We start from the raw sequence: 18,773 nt of genomic DNA, 5'->3' as shown, positions 1-18,773 counted from the left end.
AAGGTTGAAGCTCAGCTTTATTTAGTTGAGGACAACACCAGGCAGGGGCACACAGACAGACACCTTTAGTAGGCCGGAAAAGCCTATTGCATTTTTTAAAATGGTAATTTGGAGCAGAAGGTTGAAGCTCAGCTTTATTTAGTTGAGGACAACACCAGGCAGGGGCACACAGACAGACACCTTTAGTAGGCCGGAAAAGCCTATTGCATTTTTTAAAATGGTAATTTGGAGCAGAAGGTTGAAGCTCAGCTTTATTTAGTTGAGGACAACACCAGGCAGGGGCACACAGACAGACACCTTTAGTAGGCCGGAAAAGCCTATTGCATTTTTTAAAATGGTAATTTGGAGCAGAAGGTTGAAGCTCAGCTTTATTTAGTTGAGGGCAACACCAGGGAGGGGCAGAAGCCGTTAGTAGGCCCTAACCACCATTTTTTTTTTTTAAAACCACTTAATGAGAGCCGGAAGGTTGAAGCTCAGCTTTATTTAGTTGAGGACAACACCAGGCAGGGGCACACAGACAGACACCTTTAGTAGGCCGGAAAAGCCTATTGCATTTTTTAAAATGGTAATTTGGAGCAGAAGGTTGAAGCTCAGCTTTATTTAGTTGAGGACAACACCAGGCAGGGGCACACAGACAGACACCTTTAGTAGGCCGGAAAAGCCTATTGCATTTTTTAAAATGGTAATTTGGAGCAGAAGGTTGAAGCTCAGCTTTATTTAGTTGAGGACAACACCAGGCAGGGGCACACAGACAGACACCTTTAGTAGGCCGGAAAAGCCTATTGCATTTTTTAAAATGGTAATTTGGAGCAGAAGGTTGAAGCTCAGCTTTATTTAGTTGAGGACAACACTAGGCAGGGGCACACAGACAGACACCTTTAGTAGGCCGGAAAAGCCTATTGCATTTTTTAAAATGGTAATTTGGAGCAGAAGGTTGAAGCTCAGCTTTATTTAGTTGAGGGCAACACCAGGCAGGGGCACACAGACAGACACCTTTAGTAGGCCGGAAAAGCCTATTGCATTTTTTAAAATGGTAATTTGGAGCAGAAGGTTGAAGCTCAGCTTTATTTAGTTGAGGACAACACCAGGGAGGGGCAGAAGCCGTTAGTAGGCCCTAACCACCATTTTTTTTTTTTAAAACCACTTAATGAGAGCCGGAAGGTTGAAGCTCAGCTTTATTTAGTTGAGGACAACACCAGGGAGGGGCAGAAGCCGTTAGTAGGCCCTAACCACCATTTTTTTTTTAAAAAACCACTTAATGAGAGCCGGAAGGTTGAAGCTCAGCTTTATTTAGTTGAGGACAACACCAGGCAGGGGCACACAGACAGACACCTTTAGTAGGCCGGAAAAGCCTATTGCATTTTTTAAAATGGTAATTTGGAGCAGAAGGTTGAAGCTCAGCTTTATTTAGTTGAGGACAACACCAGGCAGGGGCACACAGACAGACACCTTTAGTAGGCCGGAAAAGCCTATTGCATTTTTTAAAATGGTAATTTGGAGCAGAAGGTTGAAGCTCAGCTTTATTTAGTTGAGGACAACACCAGGCAGGGGCACACAGACAGACACCTTTAGTAGGCCGGAAAAGCCTATTGCATTTTTTAAAATGGTAATTTGGAGCAGAAGGTTGAAGCTCAGCTTTATTTAGTTGAGGACAACACCAGGCAGGGGCACACAGACAGACACCTTTAGTAGGCCGGAAAAGCCTATTGCATTTTTTAAAATGGTAATTTGGAGCAGAAGGTTGAAGCTCAGCTTTATTTAGTTGAGGACAACACCAGGGAGGGGCAGAAGCCGTTAGTAGGCCCTAACCACCATTTTTTTTTTTTAAAACCACTTAATGAGAGCCGGAAGGTTGAAGCTCAGCTTTATTTAGTTGAGGACAACACCAGGCAGGGGCACACAGACAGACACCTTTAGTAGGCCGGAAAAGCCTATTGCATTTTTTAAAATGGTAATTTGGAGCAGAAGGTTGAAGCTCAGCTTTATTTAGTTGAGGACAACACCAGGGAGGGGCAGAAGCCGTTAGTAGGCCCTAACCACCATTTTTTTTTTTTAAAACCACTTAATGAGAGCCGGAAGGTTGAAGCTCAGCTTTATTTAGTTGAGGACAACACCAGGCAGGGGCACACAGACAGACACCTTTAGTAGGCCGGAAAAGCCTATTGCATTTTTTAAAATGGTAATTTGGAGCAGAAGGTTGAAGCTCAGCTTTATTTAGTTGAGGACAACACCAGGGAGGGGCAGAAGCCGTTAGTAGGCCCTAACCAAAGTTGAAGGCCAAATGCAGTTTAATTTCTGATACTATAGGCCGAAAGCCAGAAGGTGGAAGCTCCGATTTAGACAGTGGAGGACAATTTGAATTAGGGACTGCAGACAGACTTAGTAGGCTGTCCCCTGTGGACCATGCATCCACCACATTAACCCATTGCGCCGTAATGGACACGTAATCTTCCGTGGCCATGCCTACAGGTCCATGCGTCTGTTGTCAGGTGCACCTTTGTACTCACAGATTGCCAGAGTGCATGGACAATGCGGTCTTCTACATGCTGGTGGAGGGTTGGGATGGCTTTTCTCGCAAAAGAAGTGTCGACTGGTTAGCTTGTAGCGTGGTACAGCGTAGTCCATCATGGCCTTATTAATAGTAAATAAAATATATAACTAGGCTCTATGAACTTTTAAATAGGTTCCAGGGGTACACGGGCAGCATTGGTGTGGTCAGTGGAGGAGTATTGCAAGTAGGGGCTGCAGACAGGCTATCAAAGGCCTAAAATAACAAACAGTAGGCAGTCATGGCAGTTTTACATCGGTTACGTGGATACACAGGCAGGCACTCCAGGCAGCATTGTGGTCAGTGGAGGAGTATTGCAAGTAGGGGCCGCAGACAGGCTATCAAAGGCCTAAAATAACAAACAATAGGCTCATTGCAGTTTTACAGCGGTTACATGGATAGACGGGCAGGCAGCTTGGTGGTGAGTGGAGGAGTATTTAAAGTAGGGACCGCAGACAGGCTATCAAAGGCCTAACATAACAAACAATAGGCTCATGGCAGTTTTACAGCGGTTACATGGATACACGGGCAGGCAGCTTGGTGGTCAGTGGAGGAGTATTTAAAGTAGGGACCGCAGACAGGCTTCAAAGGCCTAACATAAGAAAATGGGCTGGCTGTAGGCACTTTATAATTGGTTCCAGGGGTACACGGGCAGCAGTGGTCTGGCCAGTGGAGGACTAGTGGAAGGAGGGACCGCAGACAGGCTTCAAAGGCCTAACATAAAAAAATGGGCTGGCTGTAGGCACTTTATAATTGGTTCCAGGGGTACACGGGCAGCAGTGGTCTGGCCAGTGGAGGACTAGTGGAAGGAGGGACCGCAGACAGGCTTCAAAGGCCTAACATAAAAAAATGGGCTGGCTGTAGGCACTTTATAATTGGTTCCAGGGGTACACGGGCAGCAGTGGTCTGGCCAGTGGAGGACTAGTGGAAGGAGGGACCGCAGACAGGCTTCAAAGGCCTAACATAAAAAAATGGGCTGGCTGTAGGCACTTTATAATTGGTTCCAGGGGTACACGGGCAGCAGTGGTCTGGCCAGTGGAGGACTAGTGGAAGGAGGGACCGCAGACAGGCTTCAAAGGCCTAACATAAAAAAATGGGCTGGCTGTAGGCACTTTATAATTGGTTCCAGGGGTACACGGGCAGCAGTGGTCTGGCCAGTGGAGGACTAGTGGAAGGAGGGACCGCAGACAGGCTTCAAAGGCCTAACATAAAAAAATGGGCTGGCTGTAGGCACTTTATAATTGGTTCCAGGGGTACACGGGCAGCAGTGGTCTGGCCAGTGGAGGACTAGTGGAAGGAGGGACCGCAGATAGGCTTCAAAGGCCTAACATAAAAAAATGGGCTGGCTGTAGGCACTTTATAATTGGTTCCAGGGGTACACGGGCAGCAGTGGTCTGGCCAGTGGAGGACTAGTGGAAGGAGGGACCGCAGACAGGCTTCAAAGGCCTAAAATAACAAACAATAGGCTCATGGCAGTTTTACAGCGGTTACATGGATACACGGGCAGCTTGGTGGTGAGTGGAGGAGTAGTGCAAGGAGTGTCTGTCCCAGTACTCCCAAAATATAAATAGATGTTAATGTCTCGCAAAACAACCAAAACAAAAAAAAAGGTGGCATACTTAGGTACAGGGGTGGGCTCATCTGCTGAGTTTCTGACATAGTAATTTGGCAGTAACTATTTAATGGTGCCAATATAGGACACAGACACAGACTACTTTAAGTTGCATCATAGATGTCTACAAATTTGTATTGTCAGTGCCAGACATTGAATGATGTCAGCGAATAGACTAAAGATTGGTGGAGCTGTGCGACATAATTTTGCATGTGGTAGAGCACATTTTGAGCTGGGGTACGGGGGGAACTCTCTAGAGGCCGGCGGGACCGCCCCAGGGCCCCTCATGTTACAACGGTGTGTCTGACGTTGGGTGCGCACCACCACCGCCAGAGACACTACATTGTACTATGAGGGACCCAGTAGCAATGCCGTCAACCAAAAGCGAGCACACCCACCTCTTCAGACAAACAGCAGTCTCACGGGTGCTTGCGCCAAGTCGCGATACCACGGCCCCGTGTGGGGAGTTTGGCCATTTAGGGAGGTGTAAACATGTCGTATGCTGTACAATCAGCTGCAGCAAATTAGACATTAGAAAAGTAATTCACAGGCAAGAGCCTTTCATAGGAAAGCTAGGTGTCGGCCGGGCAAGGTGGGGCAAAAGATTTCGAAATCCAGTTGTGGTTCATTTTAATGAATGTTAGATCGTCAACATTTTGGGTAGCCAGACGAGTCCTTTTTTCGGTTAATATTGAACCTGCAGCACTGAATACTCTTTCTGATAGGACACTTGCTGCCGGGCAAGCAAGCTCCTGCAATGCATATTCTGCCAATTCTGGCCAGGTGTCTAATTTGGAGGCCCAGTAATCAAATGGGAATGACGGTTGAGGGAGAACATCGATAAGGGATGAAAAATAGTTAGTAACCATACTGGACAAATGTTGTCTCCTGTCACTTTCAATTGATGCAGCAGTACCTGTCCTGTCTGCGGTCATAGCAAAATCACTCCACAACCTGGTCAGAAAACCCCTCTGTCCAACGCCACTTCTGATGTGTGCACCCCTAACACTCCTAGTCTGCTGCCCCCTGGAGCTCGTGTGAGAACGATCACGTGCGCTGTGTGCTGGGAATGCCTGAAGCAAACGGTCAACAAGAGTTGATTGTTTGGTTGCTAATATTAGTTCCAAGTTCTCATGTGGCATAATATTTTGCAATTTGCCTTTATAGCGTGGATCAAGGAGGCAGGCCAACCAGTAATCGTCATCGTTCATCATTTTCGTAATGCGTGTGTCCCTTTTTAGGATACGTAAGGCATAATCCGCCATGTGGGCCAAAGTTCCAGTTGTCAAATCTCCGGTTGTGATTGGTTGAGGGGCAGTTGCAGGCAAATCTACGTCACTTGTGTCCCTCAAAAAACCAGAACCCGGCCGTGACACGCAACCAATTTCCTGTGCCCCCGGGAAAGGTTCGGCATTAAAAATATACTCATCCCCATCATCCTCCTCGTCCTCCACCTCCTCTTCGCCCGCTACCTCGTCCTGTACACTGCCCTGACCAGACAATGGCTGACTGTCATCAAGGCTTTCCTCTTCCTCTGGTGCAGACGCCTGCTCCTTTATGTGCGTCAAACTTTGCATCAGCAGACGCATTAGGGGGATGCTCATGCTTATTACGGCGTTGTCTGCACTAACCAGCTGTGTGCATTCCTCAAAACACTGAAGGACTTGACACATGTCTTGTATCTTAGACCACTGCACACCTGACAACTCCATGTCTGCCATCCTACTGCCTGCCCGTGTATCCTCCCACAAATAAATAACAGCACGCCTCTGTTCGCACAGTCTCTGAAGCATGTGCAGTGTTGAGTTCCACCTTGTTGCAACGTCTATGATTAGGCGATGCTGGGGAAGGTTCAAAGACCGCTGATAGGTCTGCATACGGCTGGCGTGTACAGGCGAACGTCGGATATGTGAGCAAAGTGCACGCACTTTGAGGAGCAGGTCGGAGAACCCAGGATAAGTTTTCAATAAGCACTGCACCACCAGGTTTAAGGTGTGAGCCAGGCAAGGAATGTGTTTCAGTTGGGAAAGGGAGATGGCAGCCATGAAATTCCTTCCGTTATCACTCACTACCTTGCCTGCCTCAAGATCTACTGTGCCCAGCCACGACTGCGTTTCTTGTTGCAAGAACTCGGACAGAACTTCCGCGGTGTGTCTGTTGTCGCCCAAGCACTTCATAGCCAATACAGCCTGCTGACGCTTGGCAGTAGCTGGCCCATAATGGGACAACTGGTGTGCAACAGTGTCATCTGCCGATGGAGTGGTTGGCAGACTGCGTTCTGTGGAAGAGCTGTAGCTTCTGCAGGAGGACGAGGAGGAGGAGGAGGAGGGGGTGCGAACGCCTACAGCCAACTGTTTCCTAGACCGTGGGCTAGGCACAACTGTCCCTAAATTGATGTCGCCTGTGGACCCTGCATCCACCACATTCACCCAGTGTGCCGTGATGGACACATAACGTCCCTGGCCATGCCTACTGGTCCATGCATCTGTAGTCAGGTGCACCTTTGTACTCACAGATTGCCTGAGTGCATGGACGATGCGCTGTTTAACATGCTGGTGCAGGGCTGGGATGGCTTTTCTGGAAAAAAAGTGTCGACTGGGTAGCTCGTATCGTGGTTCAGCGTACTCCATCAGGGCTTTGAAAGCTTCGCTTTCAACTAACCGGTAGGGCATCATCTCTAACGAGATTAGTCTAGCTATGTGGGCGTTAAAACACTGTGTACGCGGATGCGAGGATAAGTACTTCCTTTTTCTAACCAGAGTCTCATGTAGGGTGAGCTGGACTGGAGAGCTGGAGATCGTGGAACTTTCGGGTGTGCCGGTGTACATGGCAGACTGAGAGACGGTTGGAGACGGTATTGTTTCCGCCGGTGCCCTAGATGCAATATTTCCTCCTACAAAACTGGTGATTCCCTGACCCTGACTGCTTTTGGCTGGCAAAGAAACCTGCACAGATACTGCCGGTGGTGCGGAAAATGGTGGCCTTACAGTGACGGAAGGGATGTTGCGTTGCTGACTAGCTTCATTGGCCGAGGGTGCTACAACCTTGAGGGACGTTTGGTAGTTAGTCCAGGCTTGAAAATGCATGGTGGTTAAGTGTCTATGCATGCAACTAGTATTTAGACTTTTCAGATTCTGACCTCTGCTTAAGCTAGTTGAACATTTTTGACAGATGACTTTGCGCTGATCAGTTGGATGTTGTTTAAAAAAATGGCAGACTGCACTCTTCCTAGACTCGGATCCCTTTTCAGGGATTGCAGACTGAGCTTTAACCGGATGGCAACGCTGTGCTCCAACAGGTTTTGGCTTTGACACGCGTTTTGGGCCAGATACGGGCCCGGCAGATGGAACCTGTTGCGATGTTGATGCCTGCTGCGGCCCCTCCTCCACCTCCGCTTCTGAACTACTGCCGCCTGCACCCTGTTCCCCCAATGGCTGCCAATCGGGGTCAATAACTGGGTCATCTATTACCTCCTCTTCGAGCTCGTGTGCAACTTCGTCTGTGTCACTGTGTCGGTCGGTGGTATAGCGTTCGTGGCGGGGCAACATAGTCTCATCAGGGTCTGATTGTGGATCTGTACCCTGAGAGGGCAATGTGGTGGTCTGAGTCAAAGGAGCAGCATAGTACTCTGGCTGTGGCTGTGCATCAGTGCACTCCATGTCAGAATATACTTGTAATGGGCATGGCCTCTTAAATGTTTCACTTTCTAAGCCAGGGACGGTATGTGTAAAGAGCTCCATGGAGTGACCCGTTGTGTCGCCTGCTGCATCCTTCTCTCTTGTTGTAGTTTTTGCTGAGGAGGACAAGGAAGCGACTTGTCCCTGACCGTGAACATCCACAAGCGACGCGCTGCTTTTACATTTACCAGTTTCGGAAGAGGAGGCAAAAGAGCTAGAGGCTGAGTCTGCAATGTAAGCCAAAACTTGCTGTTGCTGCTCCGCCTTTAAAAGCGGTTTTCCTACTCCCAGAAAAGAGAGCGTTCGAGGCCTTGTGTAGCCTGACGACGAAACTGGCTCCACAGCTCCAGACTTAGGTGGAATATTTTTATCCCCACGACCACCTGATGCTCCACTACCACTACCATCATTACCAGCTGACAATGAACGCCCACGACGACCTCTTGCACCAGACTTCCTCATTGTTTTAAAATCTTAACCAAAGTAACTTTATTTGTTGCTGTCAAACAACTTACACGGTGAGCTATAACTTCAGTATGATTTCAATATCCCTTAACAGGTTGGTGAGACCACAAGGAAAATCAGGCACAATGTTACACACTCTGTTTTCTGTGGCACAAAATCACAGAGATGACACACACGCAGGACTGTCACTCAAGCACTAATGTCAATATTAATCTCCCACCTAATTTATTTATTTTTTTTTCTCAGGGAGACTTTAGAAACCAAATAATATTAAAAAAAAAAAAAATAAATAGGCTTTCTATGGCCCACTGAATGAGAGAGAGAGAGGTGGCACACCCAGGAGTCAAGACTGGCGCACAAGCTGAAAGGGCAATATTACTCTCCCACTGTTTTTTTAAGTTTTTTTTTTATTTCAGGGACACTTTAGAAACCAAATAATATTAAAAAAAATAAAAATAAAAATAGGCTTTCTATAGCCCACTGAATGAGAGAGAGAGGTGGCACACCCAGGAGTCAAGACTGGCACACAAGCTGAAAGGGCAATATTACTCTCCCACTGTTTTTTTATGTATTTTTTGTTTTTTAAGGGAGACTTTAGAAACCCAATAATATTTAAAAAAAAAAAAAATAGGCTTTCTATGGCCCACTGAATGAGAGGGAGAGAGGTGGCACACCCAGGAGTCAAGACTGGCACACAAGCTGAAAGGGCAATATTACTCTCCCACTGTTTTTTTATGTATTTTTTGTTTTTTAAGGGAGACTTTAGAAACCCAATAATATTTAAAAAAAAAAATAAATAGGCTTTCTATGGCCCACTGAATGAGAGGGAGAGAGGTGGCACACCCAGGATTCAAGACTGGCACACAAGCTGAAAGGGCAATATTACTCTCCCACTGTTTTTTTATGTTTTTTTTTTTTTTTCAGGGAGACTTTAGAAACCAAATAATATTAAAAAAAACAAAAAAAAAAATAGCCTTTCTATGGCCCACTGAATGAGAGAGAGAGGTGGCACACCCAGGAGTCAAGCCTGGCACACAAGCTGAAAGGGCAATATTACTCTCCCACTGTTTTTTTTATGTATTTTTTGTTTTTTAAGGGAGACTTTAGAAACCCAATAATATTTAAAAAAAAAAATAAATAGGCTTTCTATGGCCCACTGAATGAGAGGGAGAGAGGTGGCACACCCAGGAGTCAAGACTGGCACACAAGCTGAAAGGGCAATATTACTCTCCCACTGTTTTTTTATGTTTTTGTTTTTTTTCAGGGAGACTTTAGAAACCAAATAATATTTAAAAAAAAAAATAAATAGGCTTTCTATGGCCCACTGAATGAGAGGGAGAGAGGTGGCACACCCAGGAGTCAAGCCTGGCACACAAGCTGAAAGGGCAATATTACTCTCCCACTGTTTTTTTATGTATTTTTTGTTTTTTAAGGGAGACTTTAGAAACCCAATAATATTTAAAAAAATAAATAAATAGGCTTTCTATGGCCCACTGAATGAGAGGGAGAGAGGTGGCACACCCAGGAGTCAAGCCTGGCACACAAGCTGAAAGGGCAATATTACTCTCCCACTGTTTTTTTATGTATTTTTTGTTTTTTAAGGGAGACTTTAGAAACCCAATAATATTTAAAAAAAAAAATAAATAGGCTTTCTATGGCCCACTGAATGAGAGGGAGAGAGGTGGCACACCCAGGAGTCAAGACTGGCACACAAGCTGAAAGGGCAATATTACTCTCCCACTGTTTTTTTATGTTTTTTTTTTTGCAGGGAGACTTTAGAAACCAAATAATATTAAAAAAACCAAAAAAAAAAATAGCCTTTCTATGGCCCACTGAATGAGAGAGAGAGGTGGCACACCCAGGAGTCAAGCCTGGCACACAAGCTGAAAGGGCAATATTACTCTCCCACTGTTTTTTTATGTATTTTTTGTTTTTTAAGGGAGACTTTAGAAACCCAATAATATTTAAAAAAAAAAATAAATAGGCTTTCTATGGCCCACTGAATGAGAGGGAGAGAGGTGGCACACCCAGGAGTCAAGACTGGCACACAAGCTGAAAGGGCAATATTACTCTCCCACTGTTTTTTTATGTTTTTTTTTTTTTTCAGGGAGACTTTAGAAACCAAATAATATTAAAAAAACCAAAAAAAAAAATAGCCTTTCTATGGCCCACTGAATGAGAGAGAGAGGTGGCACACCCAGGAGTCAAGCCTGGCACACAAGCTGAAAGGGCAATATTACTCTCCCACTGTTTTTTTATGTATTTTTTGTTTTTTAAGGGAGACTTTAGAAACCCAATAATATTTAAAAAAAAATAAATAGGCTTTCTATGGCCCACTGAATGAGAGGGAGAGAGGTGGCACACCCAGGAGTCAAGACTGGCACACAAGCTGAAAGGGCAATATTACTCTCCCACTGTTTTTTTATGTTTTTTTTTTTTTTTCAGGGAGACTTTAGAAACCCAATAATATTTAAAAAAAAAATAAATAGGCTTTCTATGGCCCACTGAATGAGAGGGAGAGAGGTGGCACACCCAGGAGTCAAGCCTGGCACACAAGCTGAAAGGGCAATATTACTCTCCCACTGTTTTTTTATGTATTTTTTGTTTTTTAAGGGAGACTTTAGAAACCCAATAATATTTAAAAAAATAAATAAATAGGCTTTCTATGGCCCACTGAATGAGAGGGAGAGAGGTGGCACACCCAGGAGTCAAGCCTGGCACACAAGCTGAAAGGGCAATATTACTCTCCCACTGTTTTTTTATGTATTTTTTGTTTTTTAAGGGAGACTTTAGAAACCCAATAATATTTAAAAAAAAAAATAAATAGGCTTTCTATGGCCCACTGAATGAGAGGGAGAGAGGTGGCACACCCAGGAGTCAAGACTGGCACACAAGCTGAAAGGGCAATATTACTCTCCCACTGTTTTTTTATGTTTTTTTTTTTTTTTCAGGGAGACTTTAGAAACCAAATAATATTAAAAAAACCAAAAAAAAAAATAGCCTTTCTATGGCCCACTGAATGAGAGAGAGAGGTGGCACACCCAGGAGTCAAGCCTGGCACACAAGCTGAAAGGGCAATATTACTCTCCCACTGTTTTTTTATGTATTTTTTGTTTTTTAAGGGAGACTTTAGAAACCCAATAATATTTAAAAAAAAAATAAATAGGCTTTCTATGGCCCACTGAATGAGAGGGAGAGAGGTGGCACACCCAGGAGTCAAGACTGGCACACAAGCTGAAAGGGCAATATTACTCTCCCACTGTTTTTTTATGTTTTGTTTTTTTTTCAGGGAGACTTTAGAAACCAAATAATATTAAAAAAACCAAAAAAAAAATAGCCTTTCTATGGCCCACTGAATGAGAGAGAGAGGTGGCACACCCAGGAGTCAAGCCTGGCACACAAGCTGAAAGGGCAATATTACTCTCCCACTGTTTTTTTATGTATTTTTTGTTTTTTAAGGGAGACTTTAGAAACCCAATAATATTTAAAAAAAAAAAAAAAATAGGCTTTCTATGGCCCACTGAATGAGAGGGAGAGAGGTGGCACACCCAGGAGTCAAGACTGGCACACAAGCTGAAAGGGCAATATTACTCTCCCACTGTTTTTTTATGTTTTTTTTTTTTTCAGGGAGACTTTAGAAACCAAATAATATTAAAAAAACCAAAAAAAAAAATAGCCTTTCTATGGCCCACTGAATGAGAGAGAGAGGTGGCACACCCAGGAGTCAAGCCTGGCACACAAGCTGAAAGGGCAATATTACTCTCCCACTGTTTTTTTATGTATTTTTTGTTTTTTAAGGGAGACTTTAGAAACCCAATAATATTTAAAAAAATAAATAAATAGGCTTTCTATGGCCCACTGAATGAGAGGGAGAGAGGTGGCACACCCAGGAGTCAAGACTGGCACACAAGCTGAAAGGGCAATATTACTCTCCCACTGTTTTTTTATGTTTTGTTTTTTTTTTCAGGGAGACTTTAGAAACCAAATAATATTAAAAAAACCACAAAAAAAAATAGCCTTTCTATGGCCCACTGAATGAGAGAGAGAGGTGGCACACCCAGGAGTCAAGACTGGCACACAAGCTGAAAGGGCAATATTACTCTCCCACTGTTTTTTTATGTATTTTTTGTTTTTTAAGGGAGACTTTAGAAACCCAATAATATTTAAAAAAAAAAATAAATAGGCTTTCTATGGCCCACTGAATGAGAGGGAGAGAGGTGGCACACCCAGGAGTCAAGCCTGGCACACAAGCTGAAAGGGCAATATTACTCTCCCACTGTTTTTTTATGTATTTTTTGTTTTTTAAGGGAGACTTTAGAAACCCAATAATATTTAAAAAAATAAATAAATAGGCTTTCTATGGCCCACTGAATGAGAGGGAGAGAGGTGGCACACCCAGGAGTCAAGACTGGCACACAAGCTGAAAGGGCAATATTACTCTCCCACTGTTTTTTTATGTATTTTTTGTTTTTTAAGGGAGACTTTAGAAACCCAATAATATTTTTAAAAAAAAATAAATAGGCTTTCTATGGCCCACTGAATGAGAGGGAGAGAGGTGGCACACCCAGGAGTCAAGCCTGGCACACAAGCTGAAAGGGCAATATTACTCTCCCACTGTTTTTTTATGTATTTTTTGTTTTTTAAGGGAGACTTTAGAAACCCAATAATATTTAAAAAAATAAATAAATAGGCTTTCTATGGCCCACTGAATGAGAGGGAGAGAGGTGGCACACCCAGGAGTCAAGACTGGCACACAAGCTGAAAGGGCAATATTACTCTCCCACTGTTTTTTTATGTTTTTTTTTTTTTCAGGGAGACTTTAGAAACCAAATAATATTAAAAAAACAAAAAAAAAAAATAGCCTTTCTATGGCCCACTGAATGAGAGAGAGAGGTGGCACACCCAGGAGTCAAGCCTGGCACACAAGCTGAAAGGGCAATATTACTCTCCCACTGTTTTTTTATGTTTTTTTTTTTTTTTCAGGGAGACTTTAGAAACCAAATAATATTAAAAAAACCAAAAAAAAAAATAGGCTTTCTATGGCCCACTGAATGAGAGGGAGAGAGGTGGCACACCCAGGAGTCAAGACTGGCACACAAGCTGAAAGGGCAATATTACTCTCCCACTGTTTTTTTATGTATTTTTTGTTTTTTAAGGGAGACTTTAGAAACCCAATAATATTTTAAAAAAAAATAAATAGGCTTTCTATGGCCCACTGAATGAGAGGGAGAGAGGTGGCACACCCAGGAGTCAAGCCTGGCACACAAGCTGAAAGGGCAATATTACTCTCCCACTGTTTTTTTTATGTATTTTTTGTTTTTTAAGGGAGACTTTAGAAACCCAATAATATTTAAAAAAAAAAAATAAATAGGCTTTCTATGGCCCACTGAATGAGAGGGAGAGAGGTGGCACACCCAGGAGTCAAGACTGGCACACAAGCTGAAAGGGCAATATTACTCTCCCACTGTTTTTTTATGTATTTTTTGTTTTTTAAGGGAGACTTTAGAAACCCAATAATATTTAAAAAAAAAAATAAATAGGCTTTCTATGGCCCACTGAATGAGAGGGAGAGAGGTGGCACACCCAGGAGTCAAGCCTGGCACACAAGCTGAAAGGGCAATATTACTCTCCCACTGTTTTTTTATGTATTTTTTGTTTTTTAAGGGAGACTTTAGAAACCCAATAATATTTAAAAAAAAAAAAAATAGGCTTTCTATGGCCCACTGAATGAGAGGGAGAGAGGTGGCACACCCAGGAGTCAAGACTGGCACACAAGCTGAAAGGGCAATATTACTCTCCCACTGTTTTTTTATGTTTTGTTTTTTTTTTCAGGGAGACTTTAGAAACCAAATAATATTAAAAAAACCAAAAAAAAAAATAGCCTTTCTATGGCCCACTGAATGAGAGAGAGAGGTGGCACACCCAGGAGTCAAGCCTGGCACACAAGCTGAAAGGGCAATATTACTCTCCCACTGTTTTTTTATGTATTTTTTGTTTTTTAAGGGAGACTTTAGAAACCCAATAATATTTAAAAAAAAAAATAAATAGGCTTTCTATGGCCCACTGAATGAGAGGGAGAGAGGTGGCACACCCAGGAGTCAAGACTGGCACACAAGCTGAAAGGGCAATATTACTCTCCCACTGTTTTTTTATGTTTTGTTTTTTTTTCAGGGAGACTTTAGAAACCAAATAATATTAAAAAAACCAAAAAAAAAATAGCCTTTCTATGGCCCACTGAATGAGAGAGAGAGGTGGCACACCCAGGAGTCAAGCCTGGCACACAAGCTGAAAGGGCAATATTACTCTCCCACTGTTTTTTTATGTATTTTTTGTTTTTTAAGGGAGACTTTAGAAACCCAATAATATTTTAAAAAAAAAATAAATAGGCTTTCTATGGCCCACTGAATGAGAGGGAGAGAGGTGGCACACCCAGGAGTCAAGACTGGCACACAAGCTGAAAGGGCAATATTACTCTCCCACTGTTTTTTTATGTTTTTTTTTTTTTCAGGGAGACTTTAGAAAATAAATAATATTAAAAAAACCAAAAAAAAAAATAGCCTTTCTATGGCCCACTGAATGAGAGAGAGAGGTGGCACACCCAGGAGTCAAGCCTGGCACACAAGCTGAAAGGGCAATATTACTCTCCCACTGTTTTTTTATGTATTTTTTGTTTTTTAAGGGAGACTTTAGAAACCCAATAATATTTAAAAAAATAAATAAATAGGCTTTCTATGGCCCACTGAATGAGAGGGAGAGAGGTGGCACACCCAGGAGTCAAGACTGGCACACAAGCTGAAAGGGCAATATTACTCTCCCACTGTTTTTTTATGTATTTTTTGTTTTTTAAGGGAGACTTTAGAAACCCAATAATATTTAAAAAAAAAAATAAATAGGCTTTCTATGGCCCACTGAATGAGAGGGAGAGAGGTGGCACACCCAGGAGTCAAGCCTGGCACACAAGCTGAAAGGGCAATATTACTCTCCCACTGTTTTTTTATGTATTTTTTGTTTTTTAAGGGAGACTTTAGAAACCCAATAATATTTAAAAAAATAAATAAATAGGCTTTCTATGGCCCACTGAATGAGAGGGAGAGAGGTGGCACACCCAGGAGTCAAGACTGGCACACAAGCTGAAAGGGCAATATTACTCTCCCACTGTTTTTTTATGTATTTTTTGTTTTTTAAGGGAGACTTTAGAAACCCAATAATATTTTTTAAAAAAAATAAATAGGCTTTCTATGGCCCACTGAATGAGAGGGAGAGAGGTGGCACACCCAGGAGTCAAGCCTGGCACACAAGCTGAAAGGGCAATATTACTCTCCCACTGTTTTTTTATGTATTTTTTGTTTTTTAAGGGAGACTTTAGAAACCCAATAATATTTAAAAAAAAAAATAAATAGGCTTTCTATGGCCCACTGAATGAGAGGGAGAGAGGTGGCACACCCAGGAGTCAAGACTGGCACACAAGCTGAAAGGGCAATATTACTCTCCCACTGTTTTTTTATGTTTTTTTTTTTTTCAGGGAGACTTTAGAAACCAAATAATATTAAAAAAACCAAAAAAAAAAATAGCCTTTCTATGGCCCACTGAATGAGAGAGAGAGGTGGCACACCCAGGAGTCAAGCCTGGCACACAAGCTGAAAGGGCAATATTACTCTCCCACTGTTTTTTTATGTTTTTTTTTTTTTTTCAGGGAGACTTTAGAAACCAAATAATATTAAAAAAACCAAAAAAAAAAATAGGCTTTCTATGGCCCACTGAATGAGAGGGAGAGAGGTGGCACACCCAGGAGTCAAGACTGGCACACAAGCTGAAAGGGCAATATTACTCTCCCACTGTTTTTTTATGTATTTTTTGTTTTTTAAGGGAGACTTTAGAAACCCAATAATATTTAAAAAAAAAATAAATAGGCTTTCTATGGCCCACTGAATGAGAGGGAGAGAGGTGGCACACCCAGGAGTCAAGCCTGGCACACAAGCTGAAAGGGCAATATTACTCTCCCACTGTTTTTTTTATGTATTTTTTGTTTTTTAAGGGAGACTTTAGAAACCCAATAATATTTAAAAAAAATAAATAAATAGGCTTTCTATGGCCCACTGAATGAGAGGGAGAGAGGTGGCACACCCAGGAGTCAAGACTGGCACACAAGCTGAAAGGGCAATATTACTCTCCCACTGTTTTTTTATGTATTTTTTGTTTTTTAAGGGAGACTTTAGAAACCCAATAATATTTAAAAAAAAAAATAAATAGGCTTTCTATGGCCCACTGAATGAGAGGGAGAGAGGTGGCACACCCAGGAGTCAAGCCTGGCACACAAGCTGAAAGGGCAATATTACTCTCCCACTGTTTTTTTATGTATTTTTTGTTTTTTAAGGGAGACTTTAGAAACCCAATAATATTTAAAAAAAAAAAAAATAGGCTTTCTATGGCCCACTGAATGAGAGGGAGAGAGGTGGCACACCCAGGAGTCAAGACTGGCACACAAGCTGAAAGGGCAATATTACTCTCCCACTGTTTTTTTATGTTTTTTTTTTTTTTTCAGGGAGACTTTAGAAACCAAATAATATTAAAAAAACCAAAAAAAAAAATAGCCTTTCTATGGCCCACTGAATGAGAGAGAGAGGTGGCACACCCAGGAGTCAAGCCTGGCACACAAGCTGAAAGGGCAATATTACTCTCCCACTGTTTTTTTATGTATTTTTTGTTTTTTAAGGGAGACTTTAGAAACCCAATAATATTTAAAAAAAAAAAAAAATAGGCTTTCTATGGCCCACTGAATGAGAGGGAGAGAGGTGGCACACCCAGGAGTCAAGACTGGCACACAAGCTGAAAGGGCAATATTACTCTCCCACTGTTTTTTTAGGTTTTTTTTTTTTTTTCAGGGAGACTTTAGAAACCAAATAATATTAAAAAAAAAAAAAAAAAATAGGCTTTCTATAGCCCACTGAATGAGAGATAGCACACACAGCAGTGGCACACAAGCCCTGACTGAGGCCAATATTTTTCTCCCACTGATTGATGTAGTGTTTTTGTGTTGAGGTAGAATTTAGAACACAAATCACGGAAAAAATAAATAGGCTTTCTATGGCCCACTCAGTGAGAGATGGCACACACAGGGATGGCACTGTAGCAGAAATGCCAATCTTAATCTCCCACAAAAAAAAAAAAAAAACAGGGACTGTCCTACAATTACTATCTCCCTGCAGTAATCTCAGCCAGGTATGGCAGGCAGCAATAGGAGTGGACTGATGCACAAATTAAATAAAAAGTGTGGACAAACAAAAAAGATAGCTGTGCAGAAAGGAAGGAACAAGAGGATATGTGCTTTGAAAAAAGCAGTTGGTTTCCACAGTGGCGTACACACAGCAATACAGCTATCACGGAGCCTTCTAGGGCAGCCCAATGAGCTACAGCGCTGAGGGGAAAAAAAAAAAAAAAATAGCTTCCACAGTCCCTGCACACCGAAGGTGGTGTTGGACAGTGGAAATCGCTGCAGCACAAGCGGTTTGGTGGTTAGTGGACCCTGCCTAACGCTCTCCCTGCTTCTGACGAAGCGGCAGCAACCTGTCCCTAAGCTCAGATCAGCAGCAGTAAGATGGCGGTCGGCGGGAACGCCCCTTTATAGCCCCTGTGACGCCGCAGACAGCAAGCCAATCACTGCAATGCCCTTCTCTAAGATGGTGGGGACCAGGATCTATGTCATCACGCTGCCCACACTCTGCGTTCACCTTCATTGGCTGAGAAATGGCGCTTTTCGCGTCATTGAAACGCGACTTTGGCGCGAAAGTCGCGTACCGCATGGCCGACAAGCACAGGGGTCGGATCGGGTTTCATGAGACGCCGACTTAGCCAAAAGTCGGCGACTTTTGAAAATGATCGACCCGTTTCGCTCAACCCTACTGGAGGAGAATGGGAGACCGAAGTGGACATGGTTCGAGATCCCCCCTGTGCAGCGGTGGAAACTCGACACCTAACACCCCATTTCATATAAAATGATGACTCAGTGGTTAAAACCATCTACTGGTATCATAGGTACAAAACCATCTGCATGGACTTTGCATATTCTGCCCATGTTTGTGTTGGTTTCCCACAAGCTCCGACTTTAGAAAGGCCATATTTAGGCCATGGTTTTCAATACTTCTCATATCATAATATAATAAATCATTCCAGAAATATAAAAATATGTAATATGCCACTTACCTTTACTCCAAAGACTTTCAGATAAAAGCTGTCAACAGGATTCAAGCCCAACTGTGTTTTTATATATTTGGGGTTTCCAAGCACTCGAATGTGAGCTGTCACCTGAAAGTGGTTCTTTTTCTGGCATACATATGCATCATCCACTGTAGAAAAGTTAAATCCTTTGTCGGTAATTACTTGATATCCCACGGCAGGACTATAAGAAAGAATAGGATGATTAAACAATTCTGGCAAAGTCATTACAGTATATAAATATTGCAAGGATTTATTA

The 18,773-nt window shown here is 42.8% G+C and overlaps 1 protein-coding gene across 2 annotated transcripts in view; it reads right to left on the bottom strand.

Annotated features, from left to right (window-relative positions):
• MYRFL (myelin regulatory factor like) overlaps positions 1–18,773 on the bottom strand; it is a 365,303-nt gene that overhangs the window by 186,023 nt on the left and 160,507 nt on the right. For both annotated transcript variants that reach the window (XM_077265271.1, XM_077265272.1), the window contains one exon: positions 18,503–18,698. In XM_077265271.1, the coding sequence (XP_077121386.1) occupies positions 18,503–18,698 (196 nt within the window). The remainder of the gene's footprint in view (positions 1–18,502; positions 18,699–18,773) is intronic.

Source organism: Ranitomeya variabilis, chromosome 5, assembly GCF_051348905.1.
Source record: "Ranitomeya variabilis isolate aRanVar5 chromosome 5, aRanVar5.hap1, whole genome shotgun sequence".
In the NCBI taxonomy this organism is placed as follows: domain Eukaryota; kingdom Metazoa; phylum Chordata; class Amphibia; order Anura; family Dendrobatidae; genus Ranitomeya; species Ranitomeya variabilis.
Note: the sequence above shows the minus strand (reverse complement) of the source record. Positions and strands in the feature narration are given on the sequence as shown.